This window comes from Tasmannia lanceolata, unplaced genomic scaffold, assembly GCF_043159265.1.
Source record: "Tasmannia lanceolata isolate RefF3 unplaced genomic scaffold, GAP_Taslan_0.1 ptg000003l, whole genome shotgun sequence".
In the NCBI taxonomy this organism is placed as follows: domain Eukaryota; kingdom Viridiplantae; phylum Streptophyta; class Magnoliopsida; order Canellales; family Winteraceae; genus Tasmannia; species Tasmannia lanceolata.
In genome coordinates, this window is record NW_027518680.1 from 63,479,527 (window position 1) to 63,502,316 (window position 22,790).

At 38.5% G+C, this 22,790-nt stretch overlaps 2 protein-coding genes across 2 annotated transcripts; one reads left to right on the forward strand and one right to left on the reverse strand.

The window, feature by feature from the left end:
* Window positions 1–5,969: 5,969 nt before the first annotated feature.
* LOC143870065 (uncharacterized) lies at window positions 5,970–6,335 on the reverse strand. Its single transcript, XM_077376572.1, has one exon. It carries the CDS (start codon window positions 6,333–6,335, stop codon window positions 5,970–5,972), a length of 366 nt encoding a protein of 121 aa, XP_077232687.1.
* A 6,538-nt stretch (window positions 6,336–12,873) lies between these two features.
* Window positions 12,874–14,031, forward strand: LOC143870066 (uncharacterized). Its single transcript, XM_077376573.1, has 2 exons — window positions 12,874–12,978; window positions 13,255–14,031. Exons 1-2 carry the CDS (start codon window positions 12,874–12,876, stop codon window positions 14,029–14,031), a joined length of 882 nt encoding a protein of 293 aa, XP_077232688.1.
* The last annotated feature ends 8,759 nt before the right edge of the window (window positions 14,032–22,790 follow it).

The window sequence follows — 22,790 nt, forward strand, 5'->3', positions numbered from 1 at the left end:
TTACAAACAAAACGCATACCGAAACTTGAAACCTGAAATTTTGGAAGTAATTTATGGACCACCTTAAGGAGACATGAATGTTGTGTTGTAAACCAATTGATAGTCCTATTGAGGCAAATCATAAGCTGGGAGAAATAAGGATGGCATTACAATTGATGTGGGGCGATGTCCGAGGCTTGTCTAGGAGATTAATATACTTGTCCACACATCGCATATGCTATGAGTATTGTTAGTTGGTACATTCATGCTCCCTACATGAAAGCTGCCTATAGGATCCCCTGGCATTCAAAAGCTGCCCTAGGAAAAGGTCTCTTGTCTACCATGCATGGCCAGATGAGGATAGAATCACATCTGATGCTGATTGGGCTGACTGTATTGATGATAGATGGTCAACATCACGATATTGTACTCTTCTCTGTTGTAACCTGGTAACACGAAGAAGCAAAAAAAAAGTTGTTTTTTTGTCAAGGGAAGAGTCGGAGTTTAGGGCCCCGAGACATGGAGAATGTGAGATGTTATGAATGAAGATTGTGGTCCAAGATCTAGCGATTGATCAAGGTATGATGAGATTATATTGTGAAAAGTTTGCCATCTGCATTGGCCCATAATCGTATGCACTATGCCAAGAGGAAGCATATTGAGATTCATAGGCATTTCATCGAGGAGAAGCTGAGCTTGGTCCATGTTTTCTTTCCCTTTGTGAGGACTAGAGATCAACTTGTAGAATATTGACAAAGGGTGTCACTTGTTTGGTTTTTTGCTCTATTTTACGCAAGCTGGGCATGTGTGATATCTTCACACCAGCTTGAGGGGTTAGTTTTGAACATTGTTCGCCTTGTACCATGTTATGGTTAATTGGGCTCATAGGCGTATTCATGTATTTTTTTCACATTTCCCTTCCATAGTATTATAAGCTTGGGGAGTAGAGAGTATCTCCGTAATTCTCCTATTCTCTCTTCTCCTCTTTTCTTCTTCTCCATCTTATTGCATCAAATCCAAAACTTGTTTTGGAGATTTAGTGTATAATAGGATTTTAGGGGGAATGCACTGACAAGTAAATACTAGAAGAAATATAGAGATGAGAGAAATGAGAGAAGAAGTTAATGTATTGGAATTGTAATGAGGATGGAATGAATTTTCCATTTGGTTACAATGCCTATTTATACTAAAAAAGAAATAATATTCTAATAAAATGCAAAACAAGTGAAGCCATTTTTTTTTGACAATTCACAAGTGAACATAGCATCCCCTTTTGACCAAATAATCCAGCAGTGTGCATGGAATGCATGACCAGCCATGATTAACACATGGCCTGCTATGCTTTAGTCTATTTTGGGTGCTAAGCTCCTCCTTTGACACTTAGCTTACCCATTCCAAGTTTGTTCCTCAAATGTTCAAATTTGGTCTTTGCTAGCACCTTAGTAAAAATGTCCGCAATCTGCTCATCAGTGCTGCAATGTATGAGACTAATTTCACCTGTGTTTACAACTTCTCTTAGAAAGTGGAACTTTATTTTTATGTGTTTAGTCTTCCTATGTTGGACTTGATTTTTAGCAATCGCAATTGCCAATTTGCTATCGCAGTATAGCTTGGTTAGTTTGTACTGTATTTCACCAACGTCGGCTACAATCCTTCTGAGCCATATAGCTTGATTTGCTGCTGTACAACCTGCTATGTACTTAGATTTTGCTGTTGACTGAGCCACCATATCCTGCTTTTGTGACAGCCATGAAAATACACCGTTGCCAAAAAAGAATGTATAACTGGATGTACTTTTCATGTCATCTAAGGAACCAGCCCAATCACTGTCGGTATAGCCAATCAACTCTGCATTTTCAGATGACTTGTATCGAATTCTGAAATCAACAGTACCCTTTACATACCTGAGTAATCTCTTTACTGCACCATAAACATTTGACTTGGCTTCTACATGAACCTGGACGACAGGCTTGTTACAAACATGATGTCTGGTCTAGTCGATGTCAGATACAGCAAACTGACAATCATGCTTGAAATGTGAGTGTGACAATCCAAGAGGGGGTGAATTGGTCAATTAAAAATTTTAGGCTTAATTAGGTGGATTATTAAAATTTAATTAAGCATTTATAGTCTATGCCTTGTTCAAATATTCAAGATAATGAAAGCTAGGGTTTAGATGTTACTTTAAGTCTATATGCTCTAACCCTTATTCAATAAATCATAAATGCAAGTAGAGGGTAGAGATTAGCAATCACCAAAGTGCAAAGAGAAGGAGAAGAGAAAGCATCCACAAGGCACAAGATTTATAGTGGTTCGGTCTATTACCAGACCTATTCCACTCTTCCAAGTTTACCTCCTTGGGCGCTTCACTAAAACAATGAGATTCTTCAATGGGCAAATCTTCAAACCGTACACCAAACTTCTCCAACTCCAAAGGGGACAAACCATTTCTGCACGAAGCCTTGCTGAGGGGTCACACTCTCTTACAATGTCTTCACCTTTCTTAACGGGCCGAAGAGTAGACCCTCACAATGTCTCCACCTTTCTTAACGAGCCGAAGAGTAGACCCTCAAATACAATGAAGAAAATAAAAAATAAAACTCTCTCTTGCCTCTTAGATAGGCAGACTACAACTTTCAAAGCTCACAAACACTCCAAGATAAGATACAAATGTAAAGCCTATGGAGTTCCTCTTGATAGAATGTAAAAATCAAGTTCAAAGAGGTTTAACTTTTGATATGAAGGTTTTAGCTCAAAACTATGGGATTTGATCTTTCAAAAATGTTCAAAAGCTTGATTAGATAGGCTTTTTAATGTATATATAGTATAATTCAAAATATGTCTGTTTGGGGGCAAAACTGTAAAAAACAGGGTTGAAAAAGTCAACCTACGCAGGCCCCAACAGGCTAGTTTGCCAGACCGCGGCGGTCGACCAGGATACAGCGGTCGACCAGGATACAGCGGTCGCCCGCTCCTATCAGGCATACTTTTTTATTTTCAAATTTCAAACCGTCGCGGTCGACCGGCCTATGGAGGTCACCCGGCGAGGGCTACCTGCCTGCTCAAACTTTAAGCGCAAAAACCTATCGTGGTCGACCGACCCATGGCAGTCGCCCTCCCAAACCCATGATGGAATGGTTCTGATTCCACAGAACCATTTCCGCTGTCGCTCGGCTTACCCCGGTCGACCGACCCGCTATTCTCTCGCAAGTGCTGGATTTCTAGCAACTTTACAGCGGTCGCCCGGGACGCCCCGGTCAACCGGCCATGTGTAAAATTCCATTTTAATTTTAAAAGTTCAGGGGCTTTTGGGCCATGATCTTTGGGCTTAAGTCCTAGGTTTTCAAACACATTTTTGGGTGTATTGATGATTTCCAAAGATGTAAAAATTTAGGTATGAAAATCATTTGAAAACCCATTGAAAATGCAATTTTACATCAAATCAAGAGGACTCTAAATACAATCTAAAAGTGTATACCATGAGTCTTCTTGGATTGTCTTTGCTCCTTTGCACTTCCTTGGACTTTTTTGGCTTGTGAGGGAACTTCTTGAACTCGTTCTAGCTCTTGTGACTCCCTCCAATCTTTAAAGCATGTTGTGAGGTACATGAGGTGTCACCATGACAAGTTCAACTCCAAGCTCATTCTTGACACTTGCTAGGAACTTGTGGAATCTTTATCTTAGAGCTTCTTGACTTGAACATCTTCAAATGATGATGTCTCCAATGTAAGTGCAAGCTCTTGGTTCCTTTGATCCTTGATCCACAAGCCATGTGTTGAGAAGAGTTGTGTAATGGCGATTATGACATGAAATTCATGTATACAGTACAACAAATCAAATCAACACATTAGTCCATAAATGCTAATAAATTTGATTTGCTAGCATCAAAACAAGAAGGTAAGGTGAATGATTAGACCGATGGAAACCCTTGGGCTTACAATGCTTCGGTATTGTTGCTCATATGCACTAGGGGAACAGTCTTCTTTTATCAATTTATCATTCAGGACCAGTGGGGTCGTGATAGCCTTACAACTTCCATCTCAAATTTTTTCAGGAGATTCTCAGCATATTTTTGTGGCAAATAAAGATTCCATCGTCATTTTGGCTGATCTCCATTCTCAGAAAATAGCTCATTAGGCCAAGATTTGCCATTTCAAATTCTTTTTTCATGTCTTTCTTAAATGTTGTGATCATAGCGGAATTGCTTTTAGTAATGATCAGATCATCAACATGTAAGAAGACAATCAAGATGTCATCAACTCCTTGTTTCCTCACATGAAGTGTAGGCTCGCTAGGACTCCTCCTAAATCCAAAATCGTTGAAATGAGAGTTGATCCTACTGTACCAAGCTCTTGGAGCTTGCTTGAGTCCATACAACGCCTTCTTGAGCTTGAGGAATTTTTCTTCTTCGCCTTCTGCCTCAGAGCCCGATGGTTGCTCAATGTAAATTTCTTCTTCAAGATAGCCATTGAGAAATGCTAATTTGACATCAAGGTGATAATGCTTCCATCCTTTCTGAGCTGCAAGAGCAAGAATAATTCTCACGGTATCTTGTCTTGAAATTGGAGCAAAAGTTTTATTGTAGTCCACTCCAAATTGTTGAGAGAACCCTTTGGTAACCAGTCTGGCTTTGTGCTTTTGAATTGAGCCATCTAGATTTACTTTTGTCTTGTAAATCCATTTGACTCCGATGACATCTTTATGAACAGGTTTGTCAACCAGTTCCCATGTCTCATTTTTTTCAATCACTTTATCTCCTCCTTCATAGCAAGTTTCCATTCTTTGTGCTGAGCTGCTTCATCATAACTGGTTGGTTCATGAACAACATAATGACATGACTGACAAAATTCTGGATCAGCATACCGTTGAGGTGGTCCGATCCGTTTACGCTCTCTTCCCATAGCAATAGTGTATTGTTGCGGTTGCACTGGAGATTGTGAAGATGATGATCCACCGCTCCTCAGTGAGTTCGTCGGGGATGATATGACTGTAGGTTCTTCTGCATATGAATTTGAATCTAAAATTTCTTCAGTATGAGTTTCTGGACTTGTTGGTTGGCTTGGTATCGCATTTTGTTGAGATATCGGGATCACAACCTGCCTTTTTCTTCTTTCTTCTCGTTCCAATTGCAAGAAGTATCTTCATCGAATGTGACATCTCTGCTCACCAGATTTTTTTGTGTTTGCAGATTGTACACTCGATATCCCTTGGATTGGGAGTTGTAGCCCAAGAATATTCCTTTTTCTGCTTTTGCTTCCAGCTTCTGCTTTTTTCTGCTGGAACATGTGTGTAGCAGAGACACCCAAACACTTTCAGATGCCTAACTGAGGGCTTATGACCTATCCATGCTTCAAGTGGGGTTATATCTGGAACAGCTCTAGTTATGCTCCTAGTTTGAAGATAGACAACTGTAAAAACCACTTCCGCCAAAACTTATCGGGCATGCCTTTGTCTTTGATCATAGATCTCACCATCTCCATGACCGTTCTATTCTTTCTTTTAGAAACACCGTTCTGTTGCGGTGTGTACGGGAGAGTAAGTTCGAGATGTACACTTTCTTCTTCACAAAAAATGTTGAATTAAGAAGAAGTGTACTCGGAGCCATTGTCGCTGCGTAGAGTCTGAATTTGACAGCCACTTTGATTTTCCACCAACTTCTTGAATTTCTGGAACGTTCTAAACACCTTGGATCTTTCTTTTACAAAGTAGACCCAAGTCATTCTAGAATAGTTATCAATGAAGAGGATGAAATATCGATTGTTGTCTAATGATGAGCATTTCATCGGACCACATACGTCGGTGTGCACCAGTTGAAGTTTCTGTGAGGCACGCCACGCCTCGCCTGTAGAGAACGATTATCCGTGCATCTTTCCTAGTTGGCAGCATTTGCAGGCACCATTGAAATCGCCAATGGTTGGTAGATCCTTCACCATGGCCTTTTGGGACAACAACTTCAAACTTTGAATATTGCAGTGCCCAAATATTTTGTGCTAGAATGAAGTTTCCACACTAGCTTGCGAAGTCAATGACATTTCAGTGGTGTAGTTCCACTGAATAGGAAATGTCTTGTTCACCATATTGATATTGGCTATTTGTTTCTTGTGGGGATCAAGAATTGCACATGCGTTGCCTTCAAATAATAAAGAATAACTAATTGTCATCATTTGAGGCACACTGAGGAAATTCTGATCCAGATCTGGAACATAAAGAACATCCTTGATGAATCTTTTGCCTTTGTTGATATGACTAGCAACAAAGCCTTTCCCTTTTGATTCTACCAGACCTCCATTGCCCATAGTGACTGGTACTTTGATGGTAGGATCTATGTGGGTGAAGTAATTCTGGTTCTTCGCCATATGAGTTGTGCTGCTGCTGTCAATAAGCCACACATCTTCTGTTTTTGCTTTCACTGCTTGGCAAGCATAAAATAACTAGTTTTCTTCTTCATTGGTCTCGGAAACGCCAGCTTGCTGTGTTTCCTTAAATCTGCAGGTTTGGTCGGTGTGACCGACCTTCTTACAGATTTTACATTGAGGCTTCCCTTTGTACCAAAAGTTCTTCTCTTCATGATTGGTCATTTTACAAACGCCACAAGGTGGGAATTTTCCTGTCATTTCTCCCTCCTTGAAGCTGCTTGCATTGCCTTGCTTGTGACCACCTCCTCTTTGATTTTTTCCTCCTTTGTGGAGTGGAAATTTATTTTTGTGCCTTGTCCGAAGAGCACCTTTGGAGGAGGCCTCGGTCCTTTTGGAAGTTCTTTGCTCATGAGGGGAACCCACAAGCTCGATGACTGATAGCTAAGTGAGATCTCTCAATTCTTCGATTATGCTAATCAGTACATCAAATTTTTCGGTTAGAGAAATTAGAAATTTCTCTACCACTCTTTGATCCGTGATGTTGTCACTGTAAGCCTTGATTTGGTTAACAACTTAAATAACTCTAGAGGAGAAATCTTTGATGCTCTCTCCTTCTTTCATTCAGAGATTTTTGAATTCTCTTCTAAGAGTTTGAAGTTTAATGGTTCAAACTCTAACAGTGCCTTGAAATTCGTCTCGTAATGTGTCCCAGGTGTGCTTCGCCGAAGATGAATTCATGATTCTTGGAAAAATTTAATCTGAGACAGTTATGTGAATTTTCGTTAGTGCATCAGCATCCTTTTTGTGCCAATCCTTCATCGAAACCGTTGCAGAAATTGGGGAGCTTTCCGATGATGTGGTCGTAGTGGTCGTGCTTTCCACAGCTTCCGTTTTTTTCTTTTGACAGATCTGCGGCTTTTGGAATGCCGTTTTCCACTATGTCCCACAAATCATAAGCTCGTAGGATAGTTTTGATTTTTATGCTCCAAAATAATAGTTTTCGCCAGTGAAGACGGGGACGAAGTGAGTTGAGCTCGAGGGAGCCATTGAGATATAATAGTACTGGAGTAGTACCAAAATCGTGCTAGGATAGTGCCAGAACTGTGCCCGTTGTGATCGACTTGTGCTCTGATACCACTTTTTGGAGATTTATTGCATAATATAATTTTAGGGAGAATGCACTAACAAGTAAATACTAGAAGAAATATAGAGATGAGAGAAAGAATCCAATGTATTGGAATTGTAATGAGGATGGAATGAATTTTCCATTTGGTTACAATGCCTATTTATATTAAAAGAGAAATAATACTATAATAAAATGCAAAACATGTGAGGCCATTTTTTTGAGAATTCACAAGTGAACACGGCAACCCCTTTTGACCAAATAATCCGGCAGTATGCATGGAATGCATGAGCAGCCATGATTAACACATGGCCTGCTATGCTTTAGTCTATTTTGGGTGCTAAGAGTCAATTTCAACAACTTGCAAACCAACTTGTAAGCCAGCTTACTTCATCTACCAATAAACAGACTAGCTTGCCATCTCTCATTAATATGAGTTCATATAACCGGTCAAATTGGAAAGAGTCAATGTCGATGTTGCGTCGTTATGAACAAGAGTGTTACAATCTAACATGAGTAGCAAGTGGCCCGGATTGGACAAACTTCAAAAAGAACAATTTGTAGAAGGGAAATGATAGATGAACCCCTCTTCATCACTGGGACACCCAACTAGAGTGTATCTATGACTGCAAAGGGGCTGATGTACTTCACTTTTGAAGGAACGAAGTTACCTGATTGCCATGTACAATGCAGCTGGGTGTTCCAAGTGATGAAAAGGGGAGCATTTATCATTTCCCTTTGTAGAATTGACAAAATATGCTAATCAATTCTCAAATTACAATTTTTACGTAATAATGTGATTATAACAAGTACTATATTAAAATTTTTAAATAGATAGAATATTTTAGAGAAAATGACCAAAAAAAAGGGCTTTGATATGACAATGACCTGTCAAGGGGGGGAGAGTTGTAAATGACTAATGTAGAGTTATTTTGACGAGAATATCCTTATAGTACGTTTTTTCTCTCTCCCTCTCCCTCCCTCTCTCTCCCCCTATCAAATCAAATTACAGGCTATGATTACCTTCAACTGTTGTATTTTGAAATTTGAGAACCCCAAACCACTTTACAGTATACACTCACCTCTCTCTCTCTCTCTCTCTGTCTCTCTCTCCGGCGGTTTTCTCCGGCAATCTCTCTACCTCTCTCGCCGGTAAGTTTTGGAAAAAATGGTTTAAATCAATATTTGTGAGAAATCGTTTTTTAAAACCCTTAATATATCGAAAATCAGTTGTAATTTTTCAAAGATCAATGGTTTAAACCAATAGTTTCTCAGAAATTTATTTTTAAACCCATAATCTGCATGGTTTAAACCAATAGTTTCTCATAAATTTATTTTTAAACCCATAATCTGCATGGTTTAAACCATAAATTTTTAGAAAATCAATTGGAAAATTCCTAATTTCTGCAAAATCAATGGTTTAAACCTACAGTTTGTGAGAAGTTATTGATTTGAACTACTAAGTTTTGAACTATTAATGGTTTAAACCAATACTTTGGGTGAAATATCTGCTTTAAAACCTAAAATCTGTTGAGAAAACCCCTAATTGTTAAACAATTAATGGTTTAGACTAACAATTGATAACAAATTATTGGTTTAAACCCCACGTATTTTGTAAATCTGTTGATAAAGACTTACATTTTCACAAATCAATGATTTAAACTTATAAGTTCACAGACATTATTAGTTGAAACTCTTAAATTGAGAGAAATGATTGGTTTAAACCCCTAATATTTCTGAAACCACTTAAGAAAACCTTTGATTTTAAAAAATCAATGGTTTAAAACCTATAGTTTCTAACACATTATTAGTTTAAACCCCTACAATTTGAGAAATAAATGGTTTGAAGCAATAATTTGTTAAAGATCAATGATTTAAACCACTAAAGTTTGAAAAACCAATGGTTTAAACCAATAATGTGTGAGATGTCATTGGTTTAAACCCTTAATATTTTAGAACTCAGTTGAGAAAACCCCTAATGTTTCAAATATCAATGGTTTAAATCAATAATTGCTCACAGATTATTGGTTTACATCCCTAAAATTTGAACAATCAATTGTTTAAACCAATAATGTGTGAGATATCATTGGTTTAAACCCCTAAAATTTTAGAACTCAGTTGAGAAAACCACTAATTTTTCAAATATCAATGGTTTAAATCAATAATTTCTCACTGATTATTTGTTTAGACCCCTAAAGTTTGAAAAATCAATTGTTTAAACCAATAATGTGTGAGATGTCAATTGATTAAACCACTAATATTTTAGAACTCAGTTGAGAAAATCCCTAATTTTTCAAATATCAATGGTTTAAATCAATAATTTCTCACAGATTATTGGTTTACACCCCTAAAGTTTGAACAATCAATTGTTTAAATTAATAATGTGTTAGATATCATTGGTTTAAACTCTTAATATTTTAGAACTCAGTTGAGAAAACTCTTAATATTTCAAATATCAATGGTTTAAATCAATAATTTCTCACAGATTATTGGTTTACACCCATAAAGTTTGAACAATCAATTGTTTAAACCAATAATGTGTGAGATATCATTGGTTTAAACCCCTAAAATTTTAGAACTCAGTTGAGAAAACCACTAATTTTTCAAATATCAATGGTTTAAATCAATAATTTCTCACAAATTATTTGTTTAGACCCCTAAAGTTTGAAAAATCAATTGTTTAAACCAATAATGTGTGAGATGTCATTGGTTTAAACCCCTAATATTTTAGAACTCAGTTGAGAAAACCCCTAATGTTTCAAATATCAATGGTTTAAATCAATAATTGCTCACAGATTATTGGTTTACACTCCTAAAGTTTGAACAATAAATTGTTTAAACCAATAATGTGTGAGATATCATTGGTTTAAACCCCTAATATTTTACAACTCAGTTGAGAAAACCCCTAATTTTTCAAATATCAATGGTTTAAATCAATAATTTCTCACAGATTATTTGTTTAGACCCCTAAAGTTTGAAAAATCAAATGTTTAAACCAATAATGTGTGAGATGTCAATGGTTTAAACCCCTAATATTTTACAACTCACTAATTTTTCAAATATCAATGGTTTAAATCAATAATTTCTCACAGATTATTGGTTTACACCCCTAAAGTTTGAACAATAAATTGTTTAAACCAATAATGTGTGAGATGTCATTTGTTTAAACCCCTAATATTTTAGAACTCAGTTGAGAAAACTCCTAATTTTTCAAATATCAATGGTTTAAATCAATAATTTGTCACAGATTATTGGTTTACGCCCCTAAAGTTTGAACAATCAATTGCTTAAACCAATAATGTGTGAGATATCATTGGTTTAAACCCCTAATATTTTCAAACTCAGTTGAGAAAACCCCTAATGTTTCAAATATCAATGGTTTAAATCAATAATTGGTCACACATTAATGGTTTAAACCAATATTTGTGAGAAATCATTGTTTAAAACCCTTAATATATTTAAAATAAGTTGTAATGTTTCAAGGATCAGTGGTTTAAACCAATAGTTTCTCAGAAATTATTGGTTTAAACCCATAAACTGTTGAAAATGAATGGTTTAAACCAATAATTGTTAAGAAATCATTCGTTCAAACCCTTAGTATTTGGGAAATCAATTGAGAGTACCCTTAAACTTTGAAAGGTCAATTGTTTAAACCAATAATTTGTCAGAAATTCTATGTTTAAAAACATAATATTTCTGAAATCAGTTGAGATAACCTCTAATTTTCGAGAAATCAATGGTTTAAACATATAATTTGTGAGACATTATCGGTTTAAATCCCAAAAGTTTGAAAAAAATAAAAAAATAATAGTTTAAACCAATTTTTTTTGAGAAATCAGTTGTTTTAAACACAGAACTTTGAGAAATCAATTGAGAAAGCCCATAATTGTTAAAAAATCACTGGTTTAAACCACCATTCCATTACTTCCTTTGTAGGGGCATAAACCACCATTCGATTGGTTCACTCCAAAGTACCATTCTATTGCATTGCACCAATACTAACCTCCCTTCCATGGAAATGTATGTAGTTCCCTTTCCATTCTCCTCTCTTTCCATTTTTAGCACATTTAAATTGCTTTAAACAACTTCTAATCAGTGTTTAATTTTGTCTTTACAGGAGAGAGGAACGAAGGGCATCTTTTGTCTTACACATCGACGGCATTCTAAAGGATGTGGTATCATTTGAATATGTCGGCGGGAAGATCTTACCTCTTATTGTTGGTCAGAGAGCAAAATATAGAGATTTTGACAATCTAATTCATAGCAAAATTGGGACCAATCGAAGTGACGTTTCTCTATCTATAAAGTGTCGATATGTTTTCGACTCATCTCATATCACCTTATATGATATTTGAGATGACGACGACCTTGATCTAGTAATAATGCTCTTTGATAGTACGGTCATTAATACTGTGAGCCTATATGTAACTAAAGAGTTCAGATTAGGAGGAAACAATTCTCCGGAGCCTACGATTCCTTCCTCATTTGCAGAGGCTTCGAGGCCGAATATTATTACTGTCCCCGTGGTTCCTGCATCACCAATTCTAACGGCCAATGCTCGAAAAGAGAAAAGAACGCTTGGCGGTATTCATACCATACATCGGTAAATTATAGTATTGAACAATTGTTGGGTGCGATTAATATTCATTCCTTTCATTTGTAAATCAATTACTTTAACTTTAATTGGCTACCGATCTGCAGGTATGAAGTGGACTTGGATCAGGATTTTGAAGATCCTACTTTGAATGAGACCGACGCGACTGAGACCGAGTTTGAGAAAACCCAACCAGGCAGAAACGATTGGGACTTGTGTAGGGATTTTGGAGGTGATATTCATGCTATTGATTTGGTTCGACCGAACGATGGCAGTAATAACGACGATGAAGAGGACTTCGGTTATGATGAAGAGGACTTCGGTGACGATGATGATATGGGTGATGAGGATGAACCTACTAATTATCTAGGCGATGCTTTGGGAAATACCAATATAAGGCAGCCGATGGAAGCGGATGAAATGGTTGTAGGAGTGATGAAGTAAATGTGATCGTGGGACATGAGGATTTCACGGTCGGGGCAATGTTCCCAAATCTTAAAGTCTTTCAGAAGAAAGTCACAGAGTACGCAATCCGGCATCGGTTTGTGTTTGTCCCACAAGAGACAAATCCCACAAAGTACGGCGTTAGATGCAAGGATCGTACATGCCCATGGCGTATCACAGGGACCACTTATACATATTATGTTAAGGTAAAAACATTTATCCCTCAGCACACATGCTCAAGAACAATGAAAGGGAACGATCATCCCATGGCCACTGCAAAGTAGGCTGGTAAGTGCTCTCTAGCCTTATTCGAAAGCCCAAAAGATGCTAGGGCTCCTATGATAAGACGGTACATCAAGGCCCACTGGAGTATAACAATGTCGTATCGAAAAGCCCACATGGCAAAGATGATCATACAGGAAATTATGTGTGGGAATGCCGAGGCGTCATATCGCATCCTGCCTGCATATGCTGATGAGTTGGTAAGAAGGAATCCTGGCACAGTAGTGAAGTTGTGCTGAACTCGAGAGCTGCGGCCAAGAGGGGATGATACATTTGGCTCTAGCATTAGTGCGTTCAACCGAACAGTTAGGCCCCTCGCCCTAGTTGATGGGACCCATCTGCGGGGGAAGTACAGGGGGACTCTACTAGCTGCAACTGCGATAGATGGCAACAATGGGTTATTCCCGCTGGCACTTGCAGTAGTCGAGGCCGAGACGTATGATAGCTGAGTATGGTTCCTGCATTTGTTCCGTTAGAATTTCATTTCGGCAGGACGAGATGTCATCATGATTGGGTCCGACGGGATGAAGGGGTTGCCTAGAGCCGTAGCGGAAGGTCTCCCAGGGTCGCACCATTTCTATTGCATCCACCACCTCAGTGCTAACTTCCATGAAAAATTTAAGAGTGAAGATCTGCGGAAACTTTTTATGAATGTTGCATATTCCCTAAGGGAGGGTGCTTTTAAGGATGCGATGGAGAGTATTAAAAGCATGAGTAAAAGCGCAGAGAAATGGATATCAGAGATTCCTAAACGAAATTGGGCCAACGCTTATTTTGAAGGTTCTAGATATAACGTGCTGACAACTAACGCAACTGAGAGCTTCAATGCACTTTTAAATGGTGCAAGGGAGCTGCCTATTGCGGCACTTGTCGAACAGACAAGATGGAGACTATCTGACTTCTTTCAGTACCGTCAGAAGGCAGGTAGGAAGTGGACGACTCGTTTGACCTCAAACGCGGAAGACTGGTTGGCCGATCAACGTATTCTAGCAGATGCTTATACGGCGCACCAGTGTGGTTGGACCGTATATGAGGTCAAGTCCAAGTACCACGTTGATGAGGTGGACTTAGAAAAGAAAACATGTACGTGTCGTTTGTTCCAAACGATGGGAATGTCGTGCTCCCATGCGATAGCAGCCATGGGACTGGACCAACGAGACCCATACAGTTACTGCGAGGAATGGTATCATGCCGATACGTATCGGAGGACTTACGATGGAGCAATTTATCCCACGTTAGACCGATCGCAATAGCCGGAGCGTACCCATCATTTGTCGTTGGTATTGCCGCCAAAATCAAGACGACAGCCAGGCCGACCGAAAAAAATGAGAACAGAGAGAGGGATGCAAAGAGGAGTGCACCATAAGTGCGGTACTTGCGGTCAACTTGGACATAATAAGAGATCGTGCAAGAATTCGCCCATCGTAAGTCCTCAGCCAAACGCGGTCCCAATCGGGCCTTCCGCACCAATGGGAAACTGGTATGTAAATTTTAAACTTGTGTTTTCTCTTATATTATGATCCTCGATACAATCCGTGGCCCAGCTTTAAACTATTCTTGTAAATTTTTTTGCAAGCCCGTCCTATCCCGGCCGCCTCCGTTCTTTTATGTACGATTCTTTTTTTGTATTTTTGGGATCATTTGAATTGAAGGGACTTGGATTTCATTGATAGAAACTGTTTCGAGGGTCGTCATCTAGACGCAGCTCCAAAACTTCTGGTCTAAGGACCAATGAACCACTGCGCAATTCAACCAATGAGGATTCATCTGAAGATTATGAAGTTATATGGGAATGGCCTAGCATTATGTGTAGATATGTTTTTTGAGAAATTTTACTGTTTTATACCCTATACTGTACAGCCTTCAATTTGTACCTAGAAAATGGTTGATTATATAATAGCTCCGGCGTTGGATTTGCGCGTAAGGAAATTGTTTACTCTCTATAGTTCTCTCCATCAATGAAGTTTGCAACACAGGTTTCATTTTAGATGCTACTTTCATGCCATTTGCAAATGGGGTATCCTCGATCTTAATTGCACTGGGGGCAATTATGAACCCAAGTTTTGTTCTGCCTAAAATGGGTATCCTTGATGAAGCACACTCACTGTCAAAAAGTATAAAGCTATAGAAATATAAAGCTCCAAAAGTATCAAACCATCATATAGCAGCTGTAGAAATATAAAGCTAATACAGCCCAAAACATCCACAAAGAGACTCCGAATATAGCAAAGGAGTCAGACCCAAAAAAGAGAGCCATCAGCAAATAACTACATCCATCTACTGCTCTGGAGGAGGTGGTGGCGGATAAGAAGAGGAACTGCCCTGGTGCTGACTCGACGGACCACCGGAGAGGAACTGATAAAGGCTAGAGAACTGGGCGTCAACGTGAGTGGAGAGCGACTGGAAACGAGTAGACATCTCTGTGTCAACATGGGTAGTGAGCCGCTCAAACTGCGTGGTCATAGATCGCTCAAGGGCTTCCTGCATGGCTGCAAAACCCTGAGAGAAATCTGAAGAGGCATAGGGCGCCGCAGGGGCCCCAGTGTCCGGAGCGTCCTCGTCTTCTTCTTCATCAGGGTCTACGACAACTTCTTTATCAGGGTCAACGGCAATAACTTCATTCGCAAGTGCCATGCGCCGGAAGGTCCGATCATCAAAAGGAGCGGTGGGAGTGTCGATGGCCTCACCCTCCAGAGTGATACCGAAGTGGCGAAATACACAGTTAAGGAGCATGCCATACGACAGTGAGGCACGGTATCGAGAAAGAGTCTGGAACATGAAGCGAAAGATGATGTACGGTAGACAAAGCCGGCGACCCTTAAGGATGCAATATATGAGGTATGTCTCAAGGGGTCGGATGGCATCGGTCATGCCACCGCGTGGGGTGAAGTTGTTGAACATGAAGTTATGAAGCATTTTGGCCACGGGTATGAGGTCAGAAGTTTGCACAAGCATGTTGGGCCGATAGCACTTGGTAATTCGGCTAAACACAGTGTCGTGATCAAGATCTGGGAGGGAATGGATCCCATTGCCTGGCCAAAAGTAATGGTCAAAGCCGTCAGAACTAATTGCGAGAATCTCAGCAAGTTGATGAATATTGAGTTTGATGGGGGTGTTCTTGACACGAGATTCGATTCGGAAGTAAGAGGGAGTGATAGTGAGATTGGTATAGAAAAGACGAACTAACCGAGGGTAGACAAGCTCGTGGAGATAAAGAAATTGGGTCCAGCCAAGGGCATCAAATCGCGCTTGAAGGTCGAAATGTTGGAGAATGTCGGGCTCAATGAATCGGCCGGTGAGGATGCCCCGATTAGCCAGTTTTGGCCATGTGTCCTTGGCTTGTGCGGAGGAGAAGTATGAATTGGAAATAACCTCAGTTTCCGGAACCGGAGCTTTAGCCTTGGCTTTCTTTCTTGATGGTCCTTCATCGTCTCGCCCGCCGGAGGAACCGCCAGGGTTTGGATTTTTCGTTCTAGGCATGGTTGGAAAATTAAGGTTTGAAGAGAAGGAACAAAAAGAGAGAAAAAGAGGGATTTGAAGCCCTAAATGGAAGAATACGATGAAAGAAGGGGAGAGAAGGAAGAAAAACGGGTTGGATGTAGGATGGAGAGGAGAGATTGGGGAAAAGAAGAGGAAGGGACACCTAAAAGATGGAAAAATGAGGGAAAGAGGAAAGGGTTTCAAGAAAAATGGTGTGGGTAGGGTTTAGGAGAGAAATGTAGGGTTTGCTAAGGAAGAAGAGGATCGAGGATGGAGGGAGGATGGATGGGTGGATTTAGGAAAAAAAAAACAAAAACAATGGAGGTTTTTGAGATGGAGGAGAAAAAGGGAGAAGGAAATAAAATGAGAAAAACGAGTCGGTCCAGGCATTATACGCGCCTGGGCTGACTCTCGGAGTTCCGAGAAAATAAGTCGGAATTCCGAGACATTTTTTTTGTCGTAATTGGGTAACTGCGGAATTCCGAGAAAATTACTCGAAATTTCGATCGCGGAATTCCGAGAATTTTTCGGAGGTCTGAGCAAGGTTTTCGTATGTTGGGGTTTTTTATATGGCTACTGCGGAATTCTGACCAATTTCTCGGAGTTCTGCAAAAGAAATTTTTTTGTTTTTTTCATGCCTACTGCGGAATTCCGACTTCGGAATTCTGAGATTTTCGTCGGAATTCCGCAGTAGTGTTTGTAGGTTGTTATTTTTTATTTATTTATTTTAATGTTGCCCCAACCGAGTCTGGGTTCAAAACTGATTATTGGCCACAAATTTACTTTTATAAGTTCGACTGAAGAAATCAACTTTCGGCTTACATTGGATCTCAAAATCTAAAACAAATTTACAGAGTACAAACCATCATCCATGTATTTGATAAGATCCACATATAGAAGAACATAGATGTTTTTGTGTTGGAATGTGTACCACTTACATATCCGTGTAAAGCCTATCTTATTTACAACAGTATTTTCTGCTTGTTGATACAGAAAGACAAACCAAATACAATGTTGATATGAAAAACAATTTTTGGCATCTTCCCAGCTTTTAGCCACATATAAACATTACAAGGAGATTGTTTCTTATATCAAACTTAACATAGACACCTACATTTGAAATGGAATTCAACCTCGCCAAGCCTGCCTGTTCATCAACTCCTACAAGTTCAGAACCGTGCCACACCGGCCTTCTAAGAAATCCTCCAACAATTGTCCTCTCATCAGCTCTATATCTGCCTGACTGAACTCTGGCGGAACGTCACGTGCCAGGCAGTCCATCTCCTTAAGCACAAACATCTCGTAATCATTGCTGCAAAACAACAACATATCATCGACTACGCTCTTCCACAATTAATTTAAACTTCCAAACTGATTTTAAGTGAAATTTAATACCTGTTGAGTTGTAAGGGCCTCTTGTCGACTTCCACCACTCTAAACTTGCTTACATCCAACTCCCACATACTTAAGTATAGCCCTTCAAGGAATCGTATCTATAAAACAATCCATACAAGCTAAGGATTTTATATACATTGAAATATAACCAAGGAAAGTGGGACCCGAACTCACCAGTAGTACAACATCTCTATAGTTGACCTGCTCTCTCAAGGAGTTGAAGATGTAGAACTTCTCATCCACCATATCGAGGACCAGGAGAATCCAATGCTGAGGGACATGCATCGGGAATGGGACTCTTTTTAGGGTATCCGGCGGGTACTCGTTTAAGCGTTTCACAAACTTCTTAACACTATCGGGGCCACTGTAATCTTTGCTAGTTACACAATCCTACAAAAACAATACAAGAGAAGTTAATGGAGTGAGCAAAACAAATTCGAACCTTGTGAACAACCACCTATAAAGAAAATGATTGGAAATGAAAAACTATCTATTCTTACATAGAGGAAGGTAGTAATGGACACACAGGCTCTTTCTCCACACTTTCTGTTATTTTCGTCCGGACGTTTAGATATTCAGCGTATACATTCATAACCTACGTAAAATAACATATAGTGATTTGAGACAAATATCGATGGTGAAAGAATTCAGGTCTAGAATAAATAACCAAATTATTTACCGGATAACTTAACCACTCTATGGGGTTGTTAAGGATAAGCAAGTCCTCGGCACACAGGAACTCGCCGTTGAGCTGTATAACTCGTTCGCTGCAAAACACCTGATAGTTTAGGATTTACAAAGGCTAGATAACTATATTTCAAAAGGGCTTCAATCCGATTTACCTTGGGGGAAGCGCAAGAAGCTTTGGGAGCAACCGATGGCATTGCGGCTCTGCCACCACCAATGCTTTATCATTGACCTTCTTAGTCCCCAAAGCCGTATACGGCGAACTAGTGTATTGAGAGGGTTTCCTTTTCCTCAAACGCAGCTTCACTCCTCTCTCAATACTCCAAATCACTTTTGCCACAGGTTTCAGTGGACTGTCGGGGATGGAAATTACATTCCACTTTATTCCCTCCTCCAAGGAATCCTGGCTGGGGATGACTACCACCCCTTGGTCATCCCCTCCCATCATCTCCCTCTCTCCTTCATCCTCCCATTCAGCCTCCATTCCACCCGAGGCAATGATCCTCTTAAGCTCAGCTATTTCATTTTCATATTGTACTGACCTCCCTTCAAGTTCTCTAACCCTCTCCACTAACAAATCAAAATCAGCCTTGCTTATAGACACATGCTCTTCCTTCACTTCCCTATCATCATCTCTTTTTCTCCCTGTCCTCCCCTTAAAAGGTATGCTCCTCTGAAAAGTGGAAATGGAAAATTAGTAACATATCACTTAGAGAATGGACTCTATTGTAATTGAAAATAGACTTAAAATTCAGTACCTTTAGTAACATATCACTCAGAGACGCTATCGTTTCTTCCTCTAAAATCCGAATGTCTTGGAGGCATTCCTCCTCTGTTGGGGTGGTCGCAGAAGCTTCTTTGTTATAAAGCTATGAACAATAGAGAAAATTTAGATAACTTGAATATGACGAGCTTATGTAAAAAAGACGGGGGTTGTTCCTTACCACTGTGATCGGAGTAGCAGCCTCTTTGTCCTCATCTGCTGCGGCGGATACAAGACCCTCTGAAATGGGAATGTCGTGGACGACATGTTCTGTCTTACCAACCTACGAACAATTAATTAAATTTAGATAATCTGAATATAACGACCTTATGCAAGAAAGAGAGTGATGTTCTTTACCTCTCCCATCAGAGTATCAGCCTCATCGACCTCATCTGCCATGAAAGATACCAGGCCCTCTTCTCGAGGAGTGGCGACTGATAGGAGGCCCTCTTCTCGAGGAAGAGGTAGTAGGCACCTCACAACCTGAAATCGAATAGTTAATCTCGGTTAGAAGAAGTGAGTACTAGGGGAGTACAGAAGCTATAGGTCTAACCTGGGTCTTCTTTAGCCTCCCATCACGGATCTGTCTGATAAGGGCTGCATGGTCACTCTTCTGTGTATCGATCCCTGTGATCCACTTTAATAGGCGTGGATGTGCATCTGGAGCTGAAGGTGCCCACAAGGTAGTATGCTCAAAGAGCCACACCTGGAATGAAGACAGACAGTCAGCCTTTAGAGAACAAAAAACTAAACTTACAAAAGAGTAATCATGTATATAATATATGTACTCTTTACCTGTAGCACAATAGCGCATCCGGTGATATATCCTATCTTTTCGTTTTTGGAATATGAATCCAATGACTCTACCAGGAAGTCGTAGATAGGGTATGCCCAGGCAATTCTTCCCACGGTCTCTGCTCCTAAGTAGGGGAAGAGGCAGAATTTCATCCTGTGATCCATAGGGTCAGACCGGGCAAAAAGCACAGAGCAGCAACACATGTCTCACTGTTGCGTGGACCGATGCAATCTCATCCGATCTGGACTCTGCCCTTATAACATCTGCAATCTCACCAAATCTCGCCCAAGCACCGGAAAACCTCCAACCTTCGACCTCCTCTGTCGAATGCCAGTCTATTCGTATTCTATCTCCTATAAAGCTTAGGCTCAATGCCAATGCTAAATCCCTGACCTCAAAGGGGAGTAATATGCCACCTATTTTAAATGCCCTAGACTTGAGTATCCAAGATCGCATGAGGACGGTCACTATTGTCTTGTGCAACTTCAGACCTTCGAGATTAAGCAAGGCCCCAAATGGGCCGCTCTCTAGCATATCGGTATGTGCTTTCCTCAACTCAAGGGACCTGAAGAAGTCGTCAAACTTAGAGGGGTAGCATCTCGACGTAGCATAAGACGCCTGCAAAACAAACCATTTTAGATATATACAACATTTTAAAAAATACAAGGCCTAAAAGAATAACGGAGGCATTACCATGGTTGGATGAGATGATGACTAGGGGGAAAAGATGGAATCAAATCCACTAAATCAGATTTGGACCTGTTCAAACATAATGTGATGAAAAAAAGTTAACAACTGATTTAAACCAACTAATTTCAAAAATATTTCGGGTTTAAACCAATGATTTCTGATAAATTTTTGGTTTAAACTATTGATTTTCAAGGTTTAGGGGTTTAAACCAATGATTTATATCAAATATTGGTTTAAACCATTGTTTTTCAAAACTTAGGGGCTGATTTTCGAAATAGAAAGGGTTTAAACAAATGATTTCTCAGAAATTTTTTATTTAAACAATTTATTATTCAAGATTTAGGGGTTTAAACTAATGATTTCTCATAAAGTATTGGTTTAAACTATTGATTTTTCAAGATTTAGGGGTTTAAACCAATGCTTTATATCAAATATTGGTTTAAACCATTGTTTGTCAAAACTTAGGAGCTGATTTCCAAAATAGAAAGGGTTTAAACAAATGATTTGTCATAAATTATTGATTTAAGCCATTTATTATTCAAGATTTAGGGGTTTAAACCAATGCTTTATATCAAATATTGGTTTAAACCATTATTTTTCAAAACTTAGGGGCTGATTTCCGAAATAGAAGGTGTTTAAACAAATGATTTGTCATAAATTATTGATTTAAACCATTTATTATTCAAGATTTAGGGGTTTAAACCAATGATTGCTCATAAATTATTGGTTTAAACTATTAATTATTCAAGATTTAGGGGTTTAAACCAATGCTTTATTTCAAATATTGGATTAAACTATTATTTTTCAAAACTTATGGGCTGATTTCCAAAATAGAAGGGGTTTAAACAAATGATTTGTTATAAATTATTGATTTAAACCATTTATTATTCAAGATTTAAGGGTTTAAACCAATGATTTCTCCTAAATTATTGGTTTAAACTATTGATTTTTCAAAATTTAGGAGTTTAAACCAATGCTTTATATCAAATATTGGTTTAAACCATTATTTTTCAAAACTTAGGGGCTGATTTTTGAAATAGAAGGGGTTTAAACAAATGATTTGTCATAAATTATTGATTTAAACTATTTATTATTCAAGATTTAGGGGTTTAAACCAATTATTGCTCATAAATTGTTGGTTTAAACTATTGATTTTTCAAATTTTAGGGGTTTAAACCAATGCTTTATTTCAAATATTGGTTTAAACCATTATTTTTTAAAACTTAGGGGCTGATTTTCGATATTAGAAGGGATTTAAACAAATGATTTGTCATAAATTATTGATTTAAACTATTTATTATTTAAGATTTAGGGGTTTAAACCAATGATTTCTCGTAAATTATTGGTTTAAACTATTAATCTTTCAAGATTTAGGGGTTTAAATCAATGCTTTATATCAAATATTGGTTTAAACCATTATTTTTCAAAACTTAGGGGATGATTTCCGAAATAGAAGGGGTTTAAACAAATGATTTCTCATAAATTATTGATTTAAACCATTTATTATTCAAGATTTAGGGGTTTAAACCAATAAGGTGGGAGAAATTATTGGTTTAAACCATATATTGTCAAAATATTAACGGTTTTCTCAACTAATTTTCAAAAAAATAGAGGTTTTAACCAATGATTTACAAGACATTGGTTTAAACCATCATTTTTCAAAACTTAAGAGCTGTTTTCCGAAATAGAAGGGATACAAGCTGTTTTCCGAAATAGAAGGAATTCAAACCAATGAGTTTTCAAACGTTATTGGTTTAAACCATTTATTATTCAACATTTAAGGGTTTAAACCAATAATGTGTGAGAATTATTGGTTTAAACCATATAGTTCTGAAAAATTAGGGGTTCTCTAAACTGAATAGGGGTTTTGAAACCATTATATTTTAAAACTTAGGGGCTGATTTCCAAAAATAGGATGTTCTCAACTGATTTGGGAAAATATAGGGTTTCCTAAACTCATTTTCTCAATTTTAAACCAATGATTTCTAACAAATTATTGCTTTAAACACATAATTTGTGAAAAATTTGGGAGCAATTAGGGGTTTAAACCAAACTTTAGGGCTATAAACCATACATTTCTAACAAATTAATGGTTCAAACAAAACTTTAGGTCTTTAAACCATATATTTCTTAAAATAATAGGGTTTTAAACCGAACTTTAGGTCTTTAAACCATAGATTTCTAAAAAAAATAGGGTTTTA

Excerpts from the sequence above, each read along its gene's own strand:
- LOC143870065 (XM_077376572.1), bottom strand. The coding sequence starts at position 6,335 with ATGGCGAAGAACCAGAATTACTTCACCCACATAGATCCTACCATCAAA.
- LOC143870066 (XM_077376573.1), top strand. The coding sequence starts at position 12,874 with ATGTCGTATCGAAAAGCCCACATGGCAAAGATGATCATACAGGAAATT. Across the intron at positions 12,979-13,254 it reads CTGCATATGCTGATGAGTTG|AATTTCATTTCGGCAGGACG; the intron begins GTAAGAAGGAAT and ends TTGTTCCGTTAG.